Below are 26,043 nucleotides of genomic sequence, written 5' to 3'. Positions count from 1 at the left end.
ACTATGGCAACATTTTTGCACATTATACATTCTATATACACTATGGCAAATTTATATACTGATAAATCTTACTGTAATCTTTAAAAAATACGATGTGTTATTGTGCAAGCTCAAGTTAGTTATAAAATATTTAAAAAAGAATTATGTCATAAAAATACGATTTTTTTAAGAACAATTTAAATGGAACAATTAAAATAGCGATTATTAAAATTTTATACGTGTGTAAGTATATAAGCTCTAAAGCTAAATTTTTGCAGAAATGTATTTGATTTTTATTTTAATATTTAAAAGTTCTCTTACTCGTTGCAAACACGTACGAATTTAGAATACGAATAGGTAAAAATTATACATAAATAACGTTTTAAAATTTGTAATTGATAACAAGCTTTTGTAACAGTATTGTGAGGAGTCCATTAATAATTTTCTTCTTGAACCTGAAAAAGTATTTTCGTATGTTAGTTAAGTATTAGGAAAGAACAAAATAATGGTGATTTATATAGCAACACTTATTGCCTTTATTGAGCCGTCAGTAGTTGTATTAACATAATAAATGATAATACTCGTTAAATGTGCGTGTTGTTTCGCGGCGTTTTAACTATAGATCATAATAAACATTTTTATATGGAAGCATATAAAAAAAACATGTATAAAAATTTAACGAAATGTGATTTTGAAATTTAACTATCATAAGCCATTTCAAGCATTAACTATTCTTTAAGGTCATAAGTTTTCAATAGTAAATCACTTGAATTAGAATGAAAATGGAACATTCAATTATTTACAACATTTAAGTTTCCACAAATTAATTCTACGACTATAAAGTTTGCATACATTGTGCGGCGAATATTTTGTGCGGTGATGTATAATAGTTCAAATTGTTACGAATATAGATTAATATGTGCACTAAATACGCTTCGGTTTATATACCTTTAAAGCAGTTGAAATACCATATGTGACAAGAATTCCCAAACCGAATGCTAAAAGATGTGGAATATATTTAATTCCCGGTATATCAGGCCGTTTTGCCAATAAAAATTCTATGAAAGACAACTTCCTGTCGGAATATGGCGGATAACGGCATCTGGAACAAATTACAAACAATAGTTATTTCTCTACAAATGTATTCCTATACTAGATTATGTACAATATAATTTTATAGAATGCTGCTTACGATGCCAATGTTTCTCCTAACTTATTAAAATCTTTAATAAGGCAGCCTTTTTTGTGCACGAAAGTATCATATGTATATCTTCCATGGTAGGCTCCCATACCAGAATTACCAACACCACCAAACGGTAAAGTGTCAACTGAAAGACAGATATTTAATGTTCATATATTAAATATTAAATATAAAATATATCATAATATATTATGATATTATATACACAAAGTACAAACATATGTACAATATAAAATTATTGTGTGTGTATGTATATATGTATATATCTATATACAGGAAATATTCGATAATTGCATAAAAAGATTTTTTACATAATTGCACAGTCGTCATTCCTACTACGGGAGCGAGGTCCCCTGACACACTGAGAAGTCGACGGCCCGTGGCGGTCGAGTAGTGTAATGATTGAATGTCAAATATCACTGAGACAATATATTTAGGTACTAATCCAGAAGTAAAACTTTTATTTTTAATCTTTTTTAAATTAAACATTTACTATCATATTCTCCAGATCTTTCTGTTTAAAATAAAACCAGAACGATATAATTTGAATTATATTTACTTATTGATATGTATCTAAGTATCATTTATCAAATAAGCAAATATGCTCCGAATTATACCGTACTTGATGTCACTTCAATCGGTAACATGTAACAAACATGTTGGTGAATGTTACATTTATCACAAATCAAAAATAAGAAAGTTTGATCTTTTTGGTTAAAAAAACACCTGAGTCCCGATTTTTGTGGAATTATCGAATATACGCAAACATACAACAATACATGCAAACATGCATAAGTGTAAACATTACACAAAAATATCTAGATGTATATTTGTATCAAGATACCTGTGACATGCATTATTACATCATTAACACAAACACTACCGCTGCTTGTATTTTCAAGAAATATCGATATAGTCTTCTCTTCAGTACTAAATATGTATAATGATAATGGCTTCTCCCTGTATAGAATATGTCACAATTTATGAATTAGCAATTGAAATCGTAATTGAAGATCTGTAGGAAATTCAAACTATTTGAATCCTTGTATTATATTTACAAGTGCAAGTTCACTACAAGTGGTTGTAGCGAATTACAAAGAATTATAAAGATTAAAGTATAGTAAGAATTTTACAATTACTATTACCAATATTATATGTGTACTATCATGGAATGCAATTTCAAAGATGTTATTTACAAAAATTTCAAATATACAGTGAATCTAAGTGTAATTTAATTAGAATCTGACAAATTGTAGCATAGGAGAAATATATGAGTGGGTCATCATTTTTAATGCAATTAATATTTATAAAATTAAGACAAAGGAACTTTCACCTTGGTTTACTAGGTAACATGAAACATTCATGTGTGACTATGGATCTTGAACATTCACCATTTTGAAAAGCGGTATGATGGAACATGTATGACGGACAATATATATAATATGTATTTATCAAAGAATATGTAGGTATTTTATTAATATCTAAAAAGGCCCCAATATGCGTGAAAATATACCTATACCATCCCTAATATTTAATGATTACCAATGTGCACATTATTCGATAACCACAACAAAACCCCAATATAAATAAATATTAGATAAAATAAAGATTTATGCAGTTTGTAAGGGCTGAAGCAAATTTTATAACTTCAGTCTATATACTAGCAAAAAGTCTACCGTTCTTTGCTTAATATCCTAACTCACCACAATATTGCATTATCGTGTCATTTACTCCTACATTTCCACTACGAGTTTGATTTATTAATAAATCTTGAACTCTCTTGTCCTTGGAAAAAATATATAGTACGAGTGGGGTTTCTCTAGACGTAAAGAATTAATTGCCATATATTATTTCTTGTTATTTGCTTTATAAAATATTTTAACGAAATTTATGAAATTGAATAAATCTTCAGTGTGCATATAATTTTAGAAGCTTATAATTATTAAAAAATATTTCTGTGCATTTTTATTAATAGAACATTTTTGTGCATGTTTATTATTGAAAAGATTTATATGTAAAGAACTCACCGACTATTTATGAAGTTAATTGCTTCGTAAGCGTTATTTATGTTTACAAATGGTAATATTGGACCGAATATTTCATCTTGCATGACGGGATCCGTAGGCTTGACATCAACGAGTATAGTTGGCGAGATATATTTTTCATTAGAATCACAATCACCTCCAAGTGCTACTTTGCCATTATTTAAGTATTTTACGAGACGTCTGTGAAAATATAAGATTTCATAGAATGCAATATAATGTGATATAATATATATATATATATAATAATATAATTATATATATATATATATATATATATATAATGTGATATAATATATATATATATAATAATAATAATAAAAATCTTACTTATAATGTTGTTCGTTAATTATACGTGTTAAATCTGGACTTTCTTTGGGATTATCACCATACCATTCTTTGAGAACTTCCTTTGCCTTTTTTATGAATTTATTTTGAACTTCCTCAGTACACAGTACGTAATCAGGTGCAATACATGTTTGTCCAGCATTAACGCACTTGCCCCAAAGTATTCTTTTCACGCTTACTTCTAAATTCGCCGTATTATCTATATATACAGGGCTGTAAATTAATGCATTTATTTATCGCTTTTATATTATGAAGTGTAGAAAATAAAAGTAATAAATATACATTAATTAATTATATACTGTACTATGCTATAGTATACTGAGAGTATATTAATAAATATACCTTTTACCACCTAGTTCTAATGTCACTGGCGTTAAGAATTTATTTGCCGCATCGCGAATAATTTTTCCAACTGTAGTTGAACCTGTATAAAAGATGTAATCGAATCTCTGTTTAAGTAGTTCTGTTGTTTCAGGAACACCTCCTAGCACTACATGAATACATTCCTAGAACGTGCAATATTATTTTACGACATAGTGAAAAATGCTTATATCTTTTCTTGATTATTTCAGAATCATTTTCCTTTTAGAATTCATTTGGAGTACATACTTGATCTAAATATTTTGGAATAATTTTTGCAAGAACTTTTGATGTGGCAGAGGATATTTCTGATGGTTTAAGAATAACACAGTTACCAGCAGCTATTGCACCCATTAAAGGAACTACACATAGCTGGAAAGGATAATTCCATGGTCCTATAACAAGAACCACACCAAATGGATCTTTTTTAATTTCAACCTTGTCCAATATGTTGACTATTGCCTTTGGAGGCTAAAAGATACAAATAGTTGAATTATATATTTATCCATTTAAATAAGATAGTTAGATTCGCATAAAAAGTTACGAAATATCGAAGATACTTTTTCATCAGCTGACCATTCCTTGAGATATGTAAGCAAATCTTTGATTTCTCCTTCTGTAAATACTACTTCTGTTGTAAGAGATTCAAATTTAGACTACAAAGGAAGAAATCCATTATTTATGAACCTGAACGTAAAATATAATGGATAGTTATTATACAAACTTTGTGCAGATCACTAGCAAGAGCAGATGTAATTTCTTGTTCACATTCTTTTATCATAAGTTGTGCTTGTTTTAATTGTTTTAATCTCCATTCTAGTGGTCTTGTTTTACCACTAAGAAATACATTTCGTGTGCGTTCAACAAGCTACAAAAAAATTGTAGATTTAAGTACATAATAAGAAATTTTTTATTTTTATATTTTTCTGGAAAATTTGATACATAAATTTTTTATTCTGTGAAATAGAATAACAAATCAGTGTACTTACATTTGCATAATCTGTCATTTTCCTCTTAGTTTGTGCTAGAATCAGAAGAAATAAATGACTATATAATAGTTACTTTATAATAGTTATTTATAATATAGCAGAAATTATGATGAATAAATATAAAGTAAACTTTTATATTTTCATAAATGTAAATAATAAAGGATATATTTAAATTATTTTATTTCTGTAAGTATATTATAGTACAGTGATATATTATAGTACAGTAATATATTAAAAGAATTATTATTTGAATATTTCTCATATATACTGCAACACAATTCCATATTATTATTATTATTTATAACATTCAACAGTTGATGTACATAAAGCCAGCTTAAAAATATGATCACGTGAAGCAATTGAAAAAAAACTATTTACATATGTACATATATATGATTAAAAAAGTTTAAAACACGTGGAACAGAACGTATTCATTTGAATAATAAATGGTTCGAGATTATAGTTTGACTATAAATCAGATATGTCTGTATTATAATAATATAGGATAGAAGCAATTCCATCTTTGAATAAATATATATTAAGATATCAGCGTCGACAAATAAAATTTAGATACGTATAGCGCATTACACACTTGTACGGAAATAAAAAGTATTCGTCATATACGCTAATAGATTTACTTAATATTCTTAACTTGTGTATAATATTTTTAGTTCTTATGCTATTTAATATCTATGATAAAAAATTATAATAAATCTCAATATTATCAAAAATATTTATTGTATATTACTATATAGAAGGTGAGGATGAAAATATGTTTATGCTTCAATATTCGTAGTTTATTGAATCATAAAACGTGAAATTATGCAAGTGAAACCATGAATCAATTCTTGGAAGTAATGATATCTATCTTTCTGTACACATTTTAGACACGTGGCTTTATAATAAAACGTCATATTGCGTAGATAAAAATCTTCAATAATAAAGTACAGAACAAATATTTCTAATATAATTAATGTTATTTGATTGTGCCGAATCTCCGTACAAATACTTATTATTAATTAAAAATTAATACAATAAAAAATTACTAATACAATTAGAACTGAAAATGTTTTAAAAATAGTAAAAAATTAAAATTGAAAGAATTTAAAATTATTTTTATCATATATGTAGATATACGTACATATATACTTGTCTTCTGAAGAATAAAAATAAATTTAATTTTGAACAAGCACGTTTATTTTGATGCGAAACAATGAGGGAAGAATAATCATAGACGAAATACAGGATAGATTTAATACTGTATGAGTGCTTATCTCACTTTATGTTATATATTCTGAAATACCGATCGTGTGAAACAGAGGTTCTGGGATTGCTTTGGTATGCCCTCTACAGTTTTTAGCAGTGAATGCAGAAATTCGATTCAATCACCGAAATTGGTAGTCATCAGAAATAAAAATATCTACCTCTTTTATTACATTCCCATATACATATCCATTTACATATTACATTACGTTCTAGAACATTTTAAAATATGGGATTTTATTAAGTAAAAATTATACTCCTATCTTTTAGTATAACATAATGGACATATTATCAATTTATGTTCTTTTTGATAAAACTTTGTTTAAATACGATATTATTAAAATTATTTTTATTTTTATGAATGTGTAATATGATCGTCTTTGTTATCGCGTGGAATGATAAACGCAAAAGAAGTTAACGGAAGTAGATTTGAGATTTTCTGAGGAAGGTCCATAGTTGTCAGAATACATTCTAGGAATACAGTCATATTTGTCGCACTTTTATCACATTATTGTTACTGTTTTACCGATTCAGAAAAGATAAATTTTGCTTGGAGAAATGTTCTGTTTATTAAGGAAAGACATCTGTATATTAAGTCATGAAGACTAAACTTGTAAAGGTAATAATGATTACTATTGAACAGTTTTTTTGAAAACTAATTATTATCTTTTGTAGTGATTTAATTTACAATAGAATACAAATAAAAATTAATTTACACTTTGCAATCAGATAAAAAGCAACTAAAACATTACTTACTTAAAAATAAATTACAGTATCAAATCATGTACTTTCGTTACTGAACTTTTATTTGAAACATTTCTTTGTACAGTAAGTAATTTTCGAGTAATTCGAAATTATAAAGTTAGATGCTTTGTCCTGTATTTCATGTAAAAAATAATTTTCTATTTTTTACGTTGTAAATAAAGTCAATCTGAGAGTCAATGGAATGTCAGAATCATGTTTTAAAAGAACGGTTTAATTGACATTTTTGTTAACTTTCATAAGCTTGGACATTGTGATAAATATAATATACCAAATAATGTACCAAATTTTAATCTTGAAATTCTGAGTAAAGGTTAATTTTGCGGTATGTTTATTAACCCAATCTCAATTGATATTTGTTTTATTGAAAACTTAGGAATTTGACTTTATTATTAAGCTGACTAAAAATGTAATTCTCACTCTTTGAATGAATGAATAAATAAGAATTTCCTAACTTTATTTTTAGATTTCTGTTAATCGAAGGTAGATCTTAATTTTAGTCATCGCCAATTTGTTTTCAATATACGTGAGTGATGAATATAGCAAATATATTGTTTTGTGCTATTGTACGATAAATTTAAGTAGTTACGACAGAATTATCGAAGTATATAGCTGAACAGAATTATAAGCGCGTTTTCTTGCAATCGCACGCGCGCGAAATTCAAATTTTGTGGTAGATCAGTAAAGAAACATAAAACAACAAAATGAAAGATGTGCGCCAGAACATACTACGGTGCATCATATTTTTTAATAAAATTCATACCATTAACATTATTGTAAAACTTTACTGATGGTTCCACCGTAATTTTTACACAGCTCATATTTTATTGCTATCCTATTCTTCGATTTCCGACGATCTGTATCGCTTTTTTCCTTGAAGGCATAAAAAGTCCGATAATTACGCAGGAATATGAAATTTTAACACAATTATCATTTAATACGACTTTTGCATATACAATACCAAGCATAAGTGTTGGTACAACTTCTAAAACTTTTTTAAGATTGGACTAAACGATTTGAATCTTTTTTGAGAAATTAGAAAAATAAGTTTATTAAAGAGTTAAGAAAAAAGAGAGAGAAGGAAAAGTTTTATTCTTAAATTTTAAGACAATTGTAATTGGTCGGAATCGCGAAGAAAATAATACCTAAAGATTGTTTTTTACAACTTTTTTATCTGAAACTATAATGAAAATATTATTGAATTCGGTTGATGCAATAACAAGCTACAGGTATCAAAAGATGTACAAATCTTTAGACTTATTATAGTTATTGGCAGAAAATCGTGGGAAATTGAGATTTTCCATTGATGAAAACCATTTGTAATTTATAACAATTATATAAATATAGTATTTGTATATATAAATATTATATAAATATAGTATTTTTCAAATGTTCGTTACAAGTTCGGATAGAAAAATGATAGAAGAGGACCTTTATTATTTCCATCATGGTTTCAACCAATTATAATTTTTTCTACGCATTTTTCGTTACATATCATTTAATAAACTAATCCTTTTAACTCTAACTTCTCAAAGAAACTTAAGTCGTTTGTTAGAATCTAAAAAAGATTATTCCGTCTGTGGGTGTGCCAATACTTATGTTCGGTACTGTATACATAAATAAGCAGATACGTTTAGCTTAGTAGCATTTTCATATATTGAGATAATAGAGCAATACTACTAGTGTTTGATTTGTTAAAAGTTCTTGCGTAATACGCTACGTACAGGAAGAATATAAATAAAACGTCAACGTATTTCCAACTCATGCAAGTTAACTAGTCTTTAAAAACATATAATACACTCTTAGTATGAATACATATAAGGCAGAAAATTTTTCAAATAGCATAAAAATGTGAAGATGGTGATTACTTTCAACGTTCAATCATTTGAACAAGGAATTCGAATAAACAAATTTGCAATATTTATTCATTGCTTAATAATTTTACATCTATGATAGAATTCCTATTGATCTAAAGTTTAAAAAATGGCTCTCTCTCACTCACCTTTCAGTCGCAAATATATTTATAAAACACTGTTACTTGTGTACTATCGCTAGGTATACGCACTTTAATAGAACTAAACTCACATATACTTCTTTTATCTTATATATTTTCTTCAATGTCTAGATGATCATTGGAGTAACCGCGCACAAATGATTAGATTCGATCGTTGACAGATCTATGAGCGTAATTGTGCAACAAATCTATTGGAACAAGTTTTCAAGCGTTTTTATACCTTCTTATAGCGCGTTGATACTCGCGCCTGCGAAAAAGCCCGATGGTATTCGGTGATAAAATATTCTGAATATATAATCGTCGATTCTTAAAATTCAAAATGCCAGCTAAAATTTTGAAAATATAAAGATATTTATCGAAATATCTAATAGGAAGTTGAGAACTGGTGAAAGGTTAAAGATTTTTAGTAAATTCGCGGGAATAGCAATTCTTAACTTTCGATAAGACTAGATTTTTGATCGAATTTTGGAAACTGTTAAAAGATATATAATAGAGAAGATTTATGATAAAAATTCGATCAAAGATCTAGAGTTTGTAGTTAATAATAACAAAGCTTGGCGTTTATCGCTGCTTAGAGATGAAGTAAACAAATTTCTGAGATCGATGTTATATTTTTTAATTACGTTATCCTTGCTTAAATTTCCCTCCTTATCTACTGCACTTAATATGTTAGGATCGTAATGGATGGTATAGGACTCTTGGCATAATTTTGGGAATTCGATAAGGGATTGCGAATTTTTATGCATTTATGAGAAAGTTAAAAGTTCAAAGATGCACAGAATGGGTAGAATATTAAAAAATTTGTAAGACACCCATAGTAGAGTATTTGTTATAATATTTAGTAGACGAAATAAATTTTTATTTAAGTTTGGTTTTTTTTTTGGCTCTGTGAAGTTCTTTTCTGCAAAATTTATCCCATTACCGATGTCTAAAACCACTAGCACAATTTAGTACAGTATATTATAAAAATCGAAACAAACTCTGCATTGCATAGCTTCACGTATTACGGCTTTACGTTACTACGTAATGATGCGTTGCTTAATAAGAGAGCTGTGGTAAGTGTCAGCTGGTTCGAAAATCATACAGATGGACAGTCAAGAAAGTTTAAAGGTAGATATGTATTTAGCGTGGATCAGTGATTTACAGAATAATTTATACGTCCTCGAAGTGAAAACTGTTGAAACTCAGCACTGTGTTTTATAGAAATGACATCGCTCCTATCGTCTCTTGCACAAACGTATTGGATTGACACGTAACACAGATAATTCGATTTTATCAAATTAGACTTAAGAAACAAATGAAAGCAAACTTCATTGAAGAAAGCAGACAGAAAAACGATGCATGAAGATTCCTATTTATTCTGAGTTTATTTTTATTATTTTGACAATTCTGTTGCGAATTTATTTTTTAACTTTTACAGGTATGAATAGAAATTATAATAGAATAAAAATTGGAATTAATATTTCTTTGAGATTTCTCTTTCTTATACTAAAAGAAATAATAATTATAGAAAAGTCTACATGTTTCAATGTTGGAAGCATACCGATTGTTTTTCCTTATAGAAATATTGAAATTTAGCTTTATTCACAGTTTTATCTAATGCAAAATTAAAGATTTTGTTACTTATACCATTTTTCTCTAGGGCCCCGTTAAATAAAAGAGATAAAGGAATGAGTATTCGCATTCCGTGATTGCTTCAAACTCTACGTTGTTTTATACAGTATATATAAGAAGTAATTTTATACTGGCCTCCAGTATATGATAATTATAACTACAATTAAATTGCTCCACGTAAGAAATATTGTTAAACAAGTTTATTTTCATTAACTGTATTTTATCCGTCATAGACAGATTGATCTTACTCGATCGACGTGCAAAAGTCGAAACATCGTAATAATTATTCATTAAATAACACAATGAAAAACTTTCTTATAATTTAATGCAACGAGGAGCCAAAGGCACTAAAATATATATTCATATTTTTTAAATTTCACTTCGTGGTCTCAAAAATAATCACTTTCAAATTTATCGATTTATCATCGTTGGATCTTTTTAACGTCTTCGTAAAACCTTTCTCTTTTTCATATCATTAATCATCTCGATTATTATATTTATTTATTACTATATATTATTATATATTATATGAATGAAGATACGAAGAACGAGGAATGAAAGATTAATAATAATAATGTTAATCGAGATCACTCACTGGACTTGTTGTCGTCTGGTAATTCTGACTCTATATCGATCCGGTGCTCTCCTACGACTGGCGTTATATTCTGTGGCTTGGGACGAATCGGTTCTCCATTCGTATCACTCATTTCAAGCACTACTTCTCTCTGGAAATAACCGTAGCAATTAGCATATCAGCGAAGTTTACATATCACAGTACCAAACATCTGTTATTTAAATTGATAAGTTTCGGTATTTGTATAATATTCAAGGTTCATAACATTATCGTAGATAAGAGACTTAATGACTGATAAATGTTGTTTTTAACAATAGTTGAGAACTTAGTTGTGTATTTTTTATTTTGATCTTTGTTCTAATCATAAGAACATTAAATTTGCTGAATCAGAGTATTCAAATTATGTCGTCACTCGAGATAATCCCGTGATTAATATCTCATAGAAGAACAATATTTTGATCTGAAGCTTAAGAACGGAACGAAGTATTAGAATTTCGTCATCTGGTGCGTAACAAATGTAGTTAATCCATCGTTATTAATACGCACGGTAATTTTGATCATTTTAACAGTCGTTTTCTTTTATTTCGTGAGCGAATTTTTTGAAGTTGCAAATTTTCAGTTTTATTTTCGATCTCACCAATCTGATCATAATAGTCATTACAGTGTTAATGAAATTGAAAAATGTTTCGTATTAACACACATGATATATTCACATAAAAGGTTTCTGTAAACGTTCAAATACTTTTATAAATCACTATGTATACATATATGATTCTTGTTCATATGTACATGAACACACGACTCAATAATTGTTCGAAACATTAATTGCTTCAAACTAAATTCAAGTTTACGTAATTGATCTTTTTCGTCAGTTAAATTACACTGTACATAGTTCACCATTAACGCGAAATTTTTCCAACGGTGAAATCAAGTGGTTATCAGTAGTAGGAAATACTTCTTAAAGCGTAACACAGACGTAATTAATTGCAAAAGCACTTACGAAATAATCGCGCCTCTATGATGATATTTAACTGGTCATGTTACTAATTTCGAAAAGACGATGCTGCCTTTCATACAGCTGTGCTACGACTGAATAGAGAAATGTCCTTTTCGAATGGTTGCCGCGATACAAAATAAAGTAAAAGGATTGGTAGTTTAAACAGTAAACTTTTTGCAATGACAATTTCATTTAAGAATGATGAAAGTTTATGATAATTGCTATCTAAATTTTTGTTTGTCTTTGATTGTTTTGTATCGCATTGTGTTTCTTCTTCTTCTCGATGTTTCGGATTGTTTTTAGGGTACTAGAATATTTGTTAAGCATGCAATTAAATATAGTTTTAAGGTAATATAGTTTTAGTAGTAAGGTAATATAGTAGCTAAAATATAGTTTTTAGGTAATTTGTTCTTTTTTTTTATTTTATTTTTTATTTTTTTATTTAAAAAGGTGAAGATACATGGACAAAATAAAGAAAACGAAAAAATGTGGAACAGCTCCAGATACGAAATGTCTTAAAATAACCAATATAAACAATTCGATATAAATAATTTGTACGAAAGTGCTAAGAAATGCCCACGTGACCAGCCTACTTTTACTTCTCCTTTCTCTGAAACGAATGCTTTGCTCAAAAGCAGGTACATTGATTTGCCGTATCGTAGAAATTTAAACACAAATAAAACAGTGCTCTTAAAATATAAATTCCATACATTTCAATATATTGTATATACATGTATTTAATTATAATAAATAGTAGACGGGAACTGAATTATATATTATTTTAATATTTTGTTCTAAAAATATTCTATCCATTATATTTCATTCAAGCTTAATGACTTCTTGATGCTAATTTACAATCGCCAATTACATTATTGCTGAAATAATATAATTTATTAATAGAGTCAAAATTTAATATTCAACAGGGTCAGAACTGTATGTACACTTTATGATTATTAGGCTTTCATAATTATTTCTATAATCATTTATAATTTATATTCCTCTGACTTAAACGTTATTATTAAAATGTTGTTTGTAATTTTATAGTGAAAATAATTAAATTCATGAAGATGTTTTATTCTTAATTTTAAAAGAATCTGAAACGTCTCCGTTTCATTTCAGATTTTTCTCTCATTTTAATACAAATTTCTCTTAATATGTATCCTCATATTCTTTTATCTTCCGCAGTTCATCACTGCTTCTTCTTTAAATTATTTCCTTCGACATGTTTATCGTGCTCCAAGTTATTTCTGCGTATCACTCCACTTCAATTTAAACAGTTTATTATTTCTTTGTATTCTCCGATTATCAACAATTTTTAATTTTGTTGTTTATAATTGTCCTTCTCACCTAAATCGAAGTTATACAACATTATGCGAACAGAAGATGCAATAGACAACGTGTGCCACTAATTTTATTAGGTATATGAGATTCATTGGTAGAGAAACGAATTAACATATGCAAACTATCTAAGTAAATGTCGTTGAATAAAGGTCCTCTTTTCTTGACAAAGCGATTTCACGCGATCGAAACATACGCGAGTTTTGAAGATTTTAATGACCAAAACAACTCATTCTATTTTAAGCTTATGTTTTCAAATGCGATGACTTGCCGGTTTCGTTAAATCAGAACATCATGTTATTAATTCTCTTCGATTTGACTCTGAACAAATTTTTTAGCGGGTTTTCAAGAATTCAAGAAGCTTCTCTTTTTTAATCGTAGATATAGATTATATTTGCACTCACAATATTTTATTTTGAATAACTTACGACTTTTTGCATTCTTTGATTTTTTCCTTGTTTACCAATATCGCCATATTTTTTTTATTGTTTATGTAACGTGACGATGGTGATAAACCGTCGTTTTCAATTACTCAGATTTGTTTTATAAAGAAAAAGGCAGCGTGATCAATCGACCTTATCATATTTATTGAAAATTAACTGATAAGGTGGATTGTTAGCAAATTCCTGAACGAAAGAAGAAGATATTATAAGGTTTGAATCCATACTATACGAATATTGTACTCACCATAGCTGATTTTTGTTGATCAGTCATATTTCACGTTTTATTAATGGAAGCTTACGTGTTGCAAGTAATTTTCCAATACACTTTTTCAATACACATGCGATGATTATTGCTGAAGTACTGTGGGGAAAATCGTCGCGCGATCGAACGTTCAAACGTAATCGATGAAAATCAAGGACTGAATGTTTTCTGATTTCTATAATGATAGAACGACTGGTGGGAACTGGAACTTCATTAGAAACATTACGCTGAATTTAAAAAGTCGAGGTCGTGTTTATTTGCATATAATCGTACCGGCGATTATCGTCCGAGTATCTGGATCGATATTTTCAATGTTAAACGTTAACAAGCTTCGTTCTGTTTCGGTAATAGATAATAGTAAGATAACAATGAAGTAAAATTTGTGAATTCTTGGAATAGAATAATATTTAAACTAAATAATATGCAAATGAATTTGCATTAATACTATTCAGGTGTGAGTTATTTGACATTATTCGAATAAGAAAATACTTTAAGATGCTCTTCCCGACATTTTAGCTGCAAAATTAAGAAATGTAAATAAATCAACGCTACACAATTTCCCTAACTCATTCTTTAAATTAGAGATTGTCTTTCTTCCAGTGAGTTGCACGCTTTTATTTCCTACTTTCCTAGATCGTTTGTGAAATGTGGCTTCTCAGTTCACTTTCTTTGGCATTTTCTCTACAGATGCAGATGTATCCTGTGCGGGCAAACTTGCGTAAGGTAAACGTAATCGAGAAAGTTTATCACGCAAACTCCGCCATAATTGTATAATAATATTAGAAAACTGGTTTACGCAACTTTCTAAAAAAATCAATGTTGATTTATTTCAAGCTGTTTTACGATAAAAACTATTGAACCGATCAAAATGTAGAGGAAAAAGTATATCTTTAAAAATGGTTCGGGCATATCTCTGTAAGATAAATTCTTATTCCTCGACTACTCGAATTAGATTTTGAATCAGCATTAATTTTCAGATCAAGTTATTTCTTATTTGAAACTCTTACGAATCTTCAATTTAGTAATTTCGTATTTTCACGAAACACATGGACAAGTGGGTCGTGTCAGAAAAATAAAAATTTAACCAGAATGTGAAAGTCCATTTAACGCAATGGAAATCTTTAATATCATAGGTGAAGTTTCCATGAAAAATCACACAAATATCAGTACAAAACGTCTTCACTTCGCAGACTAATGTATAATTTTCTTATGCGTTCAGGACCACCCATTCTCAATGTCAGGCATATTACCTTTAACCTTCGTTCGATCGGCTCGACTTTTCTCGAACCAAATTAATGATTTAAACGTTTCCCCTGTCTTTTTTGTTAACACGATACGAGCAACTTTTGTCGGACGTGTATCTACTAATTTTAAAATAAAGGCGCACAGAAGTAAAATATAGAAGTATGCCGAGAATTTTCGTACCATTTTCATCAAGCGTGTAATTGCAATTTTTGTTAGGTATATATGTAGATATGACAATTCAATACTATTTCCAATTAGGTATGGACATACAGAAAATTTTTAATTTTTTTAAATAATAATAAATTGTTTCACTAAAATATTTGTTATGAATAGAATGTGTAATTGAACAGGGATATATTTATTTTTTAGAACCGTGATTATTTTCTTGTGGATTTAAAGGAATTATATTGCTTTTTTTAATAAAAATACAAGTTTTATTACAACAATACGTAAATATCAATATGCAAGTATATTATTAATAAATTTTTGCTATCACAGGATATCGCATTTCTTAATGTATTTTTCACTCGTTTTTTCACAACGTTTTCTTTCTCGTTTGTTATGTATTTAATATCAACTACGAATCTCGAGAATACCATCGACCGAATCTTTCGAGAGCTTGTTTCCATTGAGCAATTATCGGTTGATAATGAATCATGTTCTCTTTATTTGGATGGAATATCCTTGCTATTTTTCGAAGTTTTTGTACATCCTCTCTGTTCTTCCATACACCTAAATAAGCGAATAATTAAAGTATAATTAAAGTTAACATAATTAAAATGGAAAGCAGAAGGGTTATCAGAGAATGTAGGAGAGGAAAGAAATAATATAGTTTCACGTTATTAGCCTCTCTACATTTTGTATTACGCGAGAAAGTGCGATTAAATAAGCGCACTTTCTCCATTATTGTACGATGCGAAAGTAGAATAAAAAGCATGTTATGTTAGATTTTGCATCGTATAATACTACGTTTATAATGTTCCTTTCAAACAGATACAATTTAATTTATGGCTCAGTTTCTAACCGATGTGACCATGATACTAACATATGTGATCACAATAGTTTGGGTTAAATTTGTGTAAGAATGAGGAACAGAATAATGAAAAATATAAGTCAAACATGGTAGATCATTTCAAGTTATTGTTGTGGCTATTTATGATACAAGGATTCTAGTTGTAGAGAGTTCAATGCGGTCTAGCAATTTACATACCGCATTGTAAACCAGCGAGAAATGCCACTCCTAAAATAGACATCTCTGTGGTTGTCCCTCGTTCCACGTCAAGACCTGTTAGGTCGGCTAATAATTGCAACACAAAATCGTTTGCTGACACTCCACCATCGATCCTATGACAAGAATAGCAAAGCACAATTAAAATTAACACAATAATAGGAAGTATTGTTAGTGCATATTTCAAATTTTTTGGATATTCTTTTTATGTCTAACGTGATTTTCATAAGGAATTCTTTGCTAACCGTATTTTCTGATAAGTGAAGTTAGTTTCTTCGCCTAGTACGTAGAAAAGTTGCATTATTCCGAAAACGATACTTTCTAACAACGATCGAATAATGTGACTTTTATTTGTAGTAGGTTTTATGCCTATAAAACCTGCTGCTGCTGTGTAATCATTTATTGGAATCTGTAAATAAATTGTAAGGAATTTTCTTAATCCAATCGATTTCATCGAATTAAAACTTCTTAATTTTTATGAACATGATTTTTAAAGCATCGAACTTACGTGTAATCCGCTAAATGCGGGAATAAAATATACTCCATCAGAGTCGTTTACTGAGTTTGCAATATTCGCTGTTTCAGCAAGATTGTCGATTATACCTGAAACGAACTAAGTATTTAAAATTCCAACGATTTGTCAACCAATTTAGATCGTATTACTTCAAATCATATTACTTGTGAATGACAGTGTAGATGTACTCGAAAATTCCGTTAAGAATAATTACCTATATTTTTGGCCCATTCGACAATAGTTCCAGTGTCGTTCCATGCACCTTCTATCATGTATACTAATTCATCGCCTATCTGCCATCCGATTACAGGATACAAACCTATTGAGAAAAAGATTGAAAATCACGATTCCCATTTATCTTTTAAATTTACTAATACTTAGATTGTCTATTCTTTTTCTAGAAACTTGACTGCAGAATAATCTCTGTTTGTGTTCTGCGACTTTTAACAATATTATTCTGCTAGAAATAAATAAAACAATTATTTATTCTAATGGAAAAATCACCTGCGACCGAAGTATGTAATTTTCTTCCTGAGTTCACATTCATAAAGGTCCCAGTTCCCAGAGTAATTTTTAAATCTCCAGGCTGCATGCATCCGGAACCAAACAGCGAGGCAGATTGATCTGCCATCTATTTTAAATTACATTGTTAAAAAATTACATTATTATAAACAAAATATCTGATATTGAGAATTGTTCGGTCGTTTCAAGTTCTAAAATAAAGTTGTACAACTTACTGAGCAAAATATAGGAATTTCAACACCAAATATGTCCTTTGGGATAACGCCAAAATTCCTACTGGTATCAACTACTTCTGGAAACATATTACGTGAAATTCCCAGAAGACTCATCATTAGGTCAGACCAAGTCATAAGAAATGGATCGAAAAGTCCAGTTGCTGCTGCGCTCGAAATGTCTGTCACGTGTTTTCCTATAGAAAAAATACATTATTTCAAAGATGCTACTATATATAAATAAGGAAGTTACTTATTCTCATCGATTCTCTTCTTATTTCATCATTTTAAGATAATACGTCTTGATGTGACGATATTAAAGTTAAAACAAGTATAGTTAATAATTAAATTGAAACAAAGTCTTGGTAAACTGAATTGTCTTGAACGTTCTAAATAAATAATAAAATGAAAAAAATTGGGTATATGAACTGTTTTTACTCGTTTAAAATAAATATATGCTTTTAAAATATAATGTTGAAATGAATACCCGTAAGTTTATACAAAAGCCAACAATCAATGCTTCCAAATAATGCGTTTCCTTCGTTCGCCGCCTCCTGCAAACCTGGCACGTTTTGCAGAGCCCACAATAACCTTAGAGTTATCTAAGTTGCATCGCAAAACAAGTAGCAAAAAATAAACGATATGTAAATCAAAATTTCATAACCGTTTACGTGTTCTGAATATTATTTTATTTCCTATCACTCTATACTACTGTATCCTATCATTATATTAGGATAATCTTTCATTCATAACAGAGTGAACAATAGCAATGTACATACACAGTTATAATATTTCTTTTCAATAAGCAAACAAAATTTCGATTATAGAAGACTAACTTAGATTTAAGAAATCAGCAGGATTCAGAATCCGTTGAAAATGAGACAATTATGCATAAAAAGAGGCTCCAACTCCCATTGTGTTGAATTTCGAATATATCGTAAAGGGGAGGGTCCTGAGCAACATGCACTTTATCCCAGGTGTGAGACGATTTTGTTTTAAAAATTACGATAAAAAGAAAACGGTTAGATTATATTGTTAGATTAAATTTACTCCAAATTATATAGCGGTTAAAGATGAAATTGCATTTGTGTAGTATTGCGATGATAGTGGTAAGTTGGATTAGATTTCATGGGAGGTGGGGAGGTCGAAAAGACGAAGTGCACGTTGCTCAGAATCTTTCCCTTTACAATATATCTCAAGGTCAAGATCATCGGAGATGAGGCGCGCTTTTGAGCATAATTACCGAAAATGAAAATAGTAAATCAATCGTTGAAAACGAAGTGATTACAATTTTCATTTTTCATCTTTCATTCAGAATTCGTACTTCACGTTCCATTCACGTAATTTTGTGAAAATTTAAAGGAGACAAGAACCTGTGTATTCAGGAATTTAAAAACACTCATCAACAAGAATCGTTTTTGGCCGAAAATCTTGTACAAAATGTACGATCCCATTCGCAATCCTTTTAACGTCAACGACGAGTTCCATTGCTTCACTATGCTGTCAGCACGTAGATCTTTCCACGTGATAAAGCTGAAACGTAAAATAAAACGTTCGAACAATTATAAAAAAACTACGGAAATGCATAATGAATGGTTGGTTATACTGGCTTGTGATAATGTTTTCCATCTTTCGAGTTCCATGTCGTAAAGCTACCTCGTTGCGTGGAAATACCGATACCAACGATCGATTCCGGGTCCACTTTGGCTTCTAGAGTAATAAAAGAAAAAAGATAATTTCGATTCTTCGATACTACAATGTTCTATTAGATTGCTAGAGCTTACCTTTTAAAGTGTTCTTCATTACGTCCACGATGATCGTCCATAGCTTGTCTGGATCTATTTCTACGAAGCCTGGCTTTGGATATAAAAGTTGAACCTGGTAATTAAAAAAATAAAAAAAATAAAGGAATCCGTTAGATTGCGTAATAAGTTCGTTCGCCTTTCTATGTCATTAATTAAATAAATTCAGTATTTTGTAAATTTTATTCACGATTGAATTAGCATATTTTCATGTTTTTTAATTAGCATATCTTCCATTGTTGATGTCATATTGTCACGACTCATTTGCGACAAGAAAACAAATGTAGACAGAATGTAATACCGTTAAAACCGCTTCATTCATTTAAACGATGAGCGACAATTTCGATAAAAATAAGAGAGAATTACCGTCATAATTAATTCTGAATAGAAAAATAACACGGCAAAATTTATTCGATTTATATTACTACGTAAGCATAGATCAAAGTGAGAAGGTCATTAGTAGTTCTTTGTATTATTTATGTAATATCTTCCGATTTGTAATCTTCTAAGCTAGAAGAATTTCTCTATTCGTGACATAATACTTTCACATATTTTTATACATTTTTTTCTTTATTTGTTTATTTAAAATGTTTAAATCGTTCCTTTACAATTACCATTCATATCTCAATATTATAATATCCTATCTGCTATTTAAATGCGATGGACTATTTTTAGTTGAATATTTTTTTTTGTATTGATGACAGCGATTTAAAGAAGATAGATAAGTAATTATAACATATTATGATATAAATAGAATTATTCGTGTTATTATGACAAGTGTTTCTTTTCAACGGAGGATGTAATTATACAGTTGTTGCTATGATTGAGATATTGTTCTTCCAACTCGTTGTTGCGTGTAACTAATATATCGTGTATTCTGGAAATATTTTAAAATTTTAATTAATCGATTCGGTTATATCACTCAATAGCTTTATTTTCTTTTTTTGTCAGTGATACGTAATCGAGAGATTGATAAGGTAATACCTTTTCCATTAGCTAAGAATGTCAAGAAATAGTCTTTAGATATAAAATGCTTTATCTTATGTAAAAGAAGCTGTTACGTGATAACACATCGTAACACCAACAGTAAAAAATGTATGCTCCATCTATGCACATACTATCAATGTATGATTGCTTATTGCAAGCATGTACACGTGCTCGAATGTACTCGAATTATTAATATTTTAAACAGTTTTTTACATGTGTGAGAATTAGACTCTCCTGTATAATCTATCGCTATCGATTCATCCATAGTTGCATATTGACCTGTAAGGTAGTTCAATATTTCTGTGTATTTCTGACTTTTCAACTTGAATTTGTAATTTAAGACTCAAGGTTCGCTTTAGAATAGTCCCAGTTAGAAAATAAGAAACGGAATACAAGATAAGCAACGACACTTAATTACGTGATCACTATCAAACGAAGAGGTTCAAAAAAGCCTAAGATTCTCCAAATAATTCTTCCAATCTTTAAAATCTATCATACTCGCTTGATTATTTATCACATTCTATAATAAATATATAAATTTCGCTTGATAGAAATCAAAAACTATGAACGTTGTCAGCAGATCTATATCTCTTCGTTGATTTTAAGCGATATTTGCGAAAACTGATAATAAACATAACGAACCTTCTCCGCTGAGGAAGCAATCGTGTTCGCTTCTTCGTCGATTATATGAAAACGCACGGTAGTAGTGCCCACATCGAGTGCCCCGATGTATTTCATATTTTTCCCAGCAATTTGATTCTGATCTTTCACTCGATTCGTTCACGTATTGTTCCAATTAATTTCGACGCCCAGAAGAAAAATATATTTACACAACTACCGTCCGGTCGCACGAAGACGCGCGGCAGACTGGTGTTCAGCGCGTGTAGGTTGTATATAAAGGAAAACGTAGTACTACGCATGTCCAAATAGCCACTTTATCGGTATTGTAAGCACGTACGGGAGAAACTGTAGCGATGAACTCATTTCAACAATGAGGGAACTTGTTCCGCCGGATATCGCGACTAGGATGTTAACCTTTTTGTTATGAAGGCTATTATAGAGATTTCTACCGTAGTATTAATATGTTTGCTATACTGTTTTCCATGGTTAAAATGTTCTCTATGTAGCACACTTTTACTCTTGAAAATATATTGAAATACACGAAGTTGCTCGTGTCTTTCTCTTTATCTTTCAAATAAAGTTATATTATATGTTGTTACGAGACAATTTTGTACATTGAATGGATATGATGCATAGTTAACAGACTACATGTACATGGATGGACCGAGTCTTTGTTTTAATAGAATGTGTTACTTTATCGTTTCTTAAATGGAATTTTGTCTTTCTGAAATATGAAGACTTTCGAAATATTTATTTTGATTTGATAAGAGGAGTTATTATTTGTTTAATGGATAATATGATCAGGAGAAGTGAATGTAATCCTATACAATCCGAGTATGATGTGATTGACCGCGAAAGTATTTTAGAAATTATGCTTCAAATCATTGTACACTGAAAACAATAACTCTTCTGGAACACGGTTGAATAAACTCATCGAAAATTCTGTCGGTTAGTCAGACTGCTTATGTATAGTGAATTCTCTCGTTATTATTACTCTATCTGAAAATATTTGAAAAGTATTGAACCACCCTGGGGGCGTCTCGCGTATCTGTAGCTTCGAATTTCACGGGGCGTCTGATAATCGTTCCGCCACGAACGAGAAATCGTTCAGTCGACTGATGGCTGTTGGCTCATTTCAATCAAAATGAGAATACAAACGGTGCTTGGATGCTTCCTTCTTCTTGGCTATAATTCGGGTAAAGTGCCATCGATTATCGCTGTCATCTCTCTCTTTTAACTTAAGACAGGAAATAAAAAATTATAAAAATTGTGTTCTATGATTTTTCTTGATATTATTCTAGAATAATAGTCAGAATTTTTCTATCATTCTGCTTTACTATCATTCTGTTAGTAAAAATAAATGTTAACAATTTTGGTGGTATGAACGAACATATATTTAGTTCTAATTCTGAACCTTTCGAAAAGATACAAAAGCCCATCGTTTAAGATGATAATAAGCTTCATGCTTTAATAATAACAGCCACGATCATTTTAAAAATTCAGTTTTACATAATGTAGTGGTAACTAAATTGTTGAAAGATTCACTATTATGTAATTTGTAAATTTAATTTTCGTTCTCTGTTAATATTAACAAAATTCGTTGAATTATTATTTTAATATTATAATTACTCCTTGTTACTTTTTTTATTGTTCGTGAGGTTTATGAGGATCTTATTATTACAACTCTACTACTTCAGAGTTCTGCCATTCAAAAAGTTTCATTTCGATTCCAAATACTGTCTCAGCAATTGCTTTCATCGAGGATGTCGAACTTGCATACAATTGCAAAAGTCATGACACCGTCTCGCCAATGTTGAGGTTGAAGAGGTTCCTATTCTGTGAATATGATAGCAGCATTCGACCGACTCTGTCTCATCAAGTTGCCAACAACGTCACCATGCAACTACTACCAAAAATCCTGGATTTCGTAAGCGTCGATTAAAAAACAAAATATATTTTTTCAAAATTATTTAAATTGTTCACAATCTAAAGATCTCGATCTTATTGTACGTCTATGTTATTATTTGCTGGAATCGGTCTCTAGGATGATTGGAATGGCAGAATGACGCTGCACAGTTGGATGACGCTCGTAAGTGACGTTTATTCTTTAATTTACTTACTTATTTATTGTATTTCTCATAGGAGAATTCAAGCACTTTTCTTTGTAGGTTTGGAACGACGCTCATCTGTCTTGGAAGCCCAGTGACTTTGATGGAATCAATTTTATTCACGTACGAAGCGATAGCATTTGGATTCCTGATATTTCCGTTTATAATTCGTAAGCAGCAGAATGATCGTCATTACATTTCTCAAAAAATATTCTCAAGCATTCTCAAAAATCTTAGAATAATAGGAATTGACATCGAAAATATGAATTTTAATTTGAATACGAAATCAAGATTGATCCTTTTATTAAAATAGAATCTTGCACTCATCTTGTGCTCTCCGATGTTGAAAAATCATCGATATTTCAATTATAAGCATTAGAAGCGCTAGAATATTAATTTTTCTTGAACTTAATTTCCTTTTGACCGAAATAAAAGATATAAATATATGTAAGGTTATCGTTTGTAGGTATCGTCTGTTAATCATTAAATATCTCATTTCTTTTATATAGTGGTGATATGATGTTCGACCAGACCGGTATACCACCGACGACATGTTTGGTCTTCAACACAGGATCGGTTAGCTGTGTACCATCGGTGATGCACGTTGCTAAATGCGCCACAGACTTTGCTTCATGGCCCTACGACACGCATCGGTGTCGAATTAATTTTGGTTCGTGGTCTCATTCGGGGGAGGAAGTGAATTTTAATCTAGACAAGAAAGCGGTAATTGGTATTGAGTTGAAATAGTTCCAATTTTCATAAATATTTTCGAAATTCTAAAGCTAGCGAAATAAGGCAATAGAATTTTGATAGACTCCTTGAGTGAAATTCGAGAAAATTTATGATATCTTAAATAATTGATATTAATTCTTCATAGGCAACCTAAGTCGCTTGTACACCGAGTGAAATTTCATTTGTGAATTTCTTCCAAGCGAATCTTTAATTGTCCCGGGAAACATTTTAATTATTTTACTTGAAAACCGATTGTGTAACATAGCACAAGCTTCAATAAATATTCCAGAATTTTTAAAAGCTTAGAATAATAAAAGAATTGGACGTGGGACACAGACGTCCCAGTTTGTTCACGAAAATAGAGATGCGGAAATATATGTACTTGTCCATGAAGGGTTAATATCTATGACGTTAATATTTAATCTTTCGTGATTTGATAGTTCCAAATGGATGGGTTCGCGAATAATACCGAGTGGGATTTCAAAGTATTAAACGCGTACAAAGTATTAAGGAAATATAAATGCTGTCCAAACGATACTTATCCGATGATCGTTTATGAGTTCGCTATAAGTCGGCATTATGGTGTAATGCATACTACGTATATCACACCTGCTATAGCGATGATGTTACTTACGTTAACTGTACTTTGGTTGGATTCGAGATCAACGGAAAGAATGGCTGTCGCCGGTGTGAACTTAATCTGTCATATACTTTGTATGTTCGATTTGCATTGGCAGCTACCTCACAATGGTATCAATCCTCCAAATATATGTAAGTATTTATTACATAATGCTAACTAATGAAACATAATTCCATTCTACATGCGCATAACTCACGCAAATATCTTATCCAACCATTCTACCACATCTGTCACATTGAAATATTCTATTAGACTACCAAAGTAGATATCCTGCTCTTCACTTGCCGGCAACTCATCTTGTAATCAACGTAATAATCGTAACAGATATATTCTCTACAGTTCAAATACTTGTTCTTTCAGTACTGTACTACCGAGATTCATTAGCTTTAGCCGTGTTCGCCTTAGTTTTAACCGCTGCACTCCGTAAAATGCAAGAAATGAGTATCGAGGTGCCCTATTGGATCTCTACGACCACATCGTTCATCTTGAGTAACAGAGCTGGGCGTTTTCTTATTCTTACTGACGACGATTCCAAATTGTCTACCACGGGAATATTGGGCGGAGAAGGCGAGGATAATTCAGACTTACCAAAATCTGGAAGAGAACCGAAGGAATCGTCGTGGAGACATTTCGCTGCCATCATTGAATGGCTGTCTTTCTTCGTGACCATTTTCACCTACATTATCATTCTGATCACTCTTGTACCATCCACATGAAAAATCGTTTCTTGTTCTACGTTTCATCAAAAGTCAATTGTAGATTCTCATTGTCAATAAACGATCATTTATAGAGATGCCTTTTTTTCTTATTATATTTGTGGGAGTTTCAGTTACTCCTTGTGCACATTCTATTCAGTATGTTAAATTATAGACGGATGGTGTTTTCCAACAATCGATTGAAGATTTGTAGAGCTATCAAATAAATTATGTACATAGATGTTTGAATTTTAATCTGAGTAGCCTCTAATAAATCTATTTTTATTTATCGATATCGCGATAGACTGATACTATTAATAAATGCTTTTATAATAAATGATACTGATACTTTTTATTGCCTTTTGATAGAAATGCATAAATATAGATCTTTAAATTTATCACCGTGACAAATAGTTAAGCATAATTATAGAATACGAACGAGATTTTATAATTAAGTATAACTATAAAAGAAGCTGTTTATACTTGACCATACTGTAGATGAATCTAATTTCACTTTAAACTTCAAAAAGTATGATTCAAGATCAATATTT

General features: G+C 30.1%; 3 protein-coding genes across 12 annotated transcripts; 1 reads left to right on the top strand and 2 right to left on the bottom strand.

Moving 5' to 3' along the window:
- Positions 1-194: 194 nt before the first annotated feature.
- Positions 195-14,353, bottom strand: Aldh-III (Aldehyde dehydrogenase type III). 7 transcript variants are annotated; one of them, XM_069119680.1, is made up of 13 exons: positions 14,169-14,351; positions 11,168-11,297; positions 4,920-4,954; positions 4,655-4,798; positions 4,491-4,586; positions 4,180-4,401; positions 3,913-4,076; positions 3,553-3,783; positions 3,208-3,405; positions 2,884-2,999; positions 1,172-1,307; positions 928-1,081; positions 195-434 (listed from the first exon to the last, which is right to left on the bottom strand). In XM_069119680.1, exons 1-13 carry the CDS (start codon positions 14,193-14,195, stop codon positions 414-416), a joined length of 1,674 nt encoding a protein of 557 aa, XP_068975781.1. In that variant the 5' UTR covers positions 14,196-14,351; the 3' UTR covers positions 195-413. The 7 variants fall into 7 exon arrangements, with proteins under 7 accessions (XP_068975781.1, XP_068975780.1, XP_068975779.1 ...); XM_069119679.1 differs by lacking the exons at positions 195-434; positions 2,884-2,999 and adding an exon at positions 2,025-2,140 and having other exon boundaries at positions 486-1,081; positions 14,169-14,353; XM_069119678.1 differs by lacking the exon at positions 195-434 and having other exon boundaries at positions 486-1,081.
- Positions 14,354-15,833: 1,480 nt separating this feature from the next.
- Positions 15,834-21,587, bottom strand: LOC138183142 (glycerol kinase 5). 3 transcript variants are annotated; one of them, XM_069119731.1, is made up of 12 exons: positions 21,339-21,587; positions 19,692-19,785; positions 19,518-19,617; positions 19,281-19,440; positions 18,395-18,509; positions 17,911-18,104; positions 17,678-17,804; positions 17,388-17,492; positions 17,168-17,262; positions 16,905-17,068; positions 16,642-16,775; positions 15,834-16,163 (listed from the first exon to the last, which is right to left on the bottom strand). In XM_069119731.1, exons 1-12 carry the CDS (start codon positions 21,432-21,434, stop codon positions 16,009-16,011), a joined length of 1,539 nt encoding a protein of 512 aa, XP_068975832.1. In that variant the 5' UTR covers positions 21,435-21,587; the 3' UTR covers positions 15,834-16,008. The 3 variants fall into 3 exon arrangements, with proteins under 3 accessions (XP_068975832.1, XP_068975833.1, XP_068975834.1); XM_069119732.1 differs by lacking the exon at positions 21,339-21,587 and adding an exon at positions 20,910-20,975; XM_069119733.1 differs by lacking the exon at positions 21,339-21,587 and having other exon boundaries at positions 19,514-19,617.
- An 803-nt stretch (positions 21,588-22,390) lies between these two features.
- On the top strand, positions 22,391-25,588 carry nAChRa9 (nicotinic acetylcholine receptor alpha9 subunit). Of its 2 annotated transcripts, none has more exons than XM_069119735.1 (7): positions 22,391-22,513; positions 23,063-23,244; positions 23,362-23,406; positions 23,486-23,595; positions 23,935-24,148; positions 24,598-24,928; positions 25,158-25,588. In XM_069119735.1, exons 1-7 carry the CDS (start codon positions 22,462-22,464, stop codon positions 25,511-25,513), a joined length of 1,290 nt encoding a protein of 429 aa, XP_068975836.1. In that variant the 5' UTR covers positions 22,391-22,461; the 3' UTR covers positions 25,514-25,588. The 2 variants fall into 2 exon arrangements, with proteins under 2 accessions (XP_068975836.1, XP_068975835.1); XM_069119734.1 differs by having other exon boundaries at positions 22,436-22,513; positions 23,015-23,244.
- The last annotated feature ends 455 nt before the right edge of the window (positions 25,589-26,043 follow it).

This window comes from Bombus flavifrons, chromosome 9, assembly GCF_040668555.2.
Source record: "Bombus flavifrons isolate JBK064 chromosome 9, iyBomFlav1_principal, whole genome shotgun sequence".
Classification (NCBI taxonomy): Eukaryota; Metazoa; Arthropoda; class Insecta; order Hymenoptera; family Apidae; genus Bombus; species Bombus flavifrons.
Note: the sequence above shows the minus strand (reverse complement) of the source record. Positions and strands in the feature narration are given on the sequence as shown.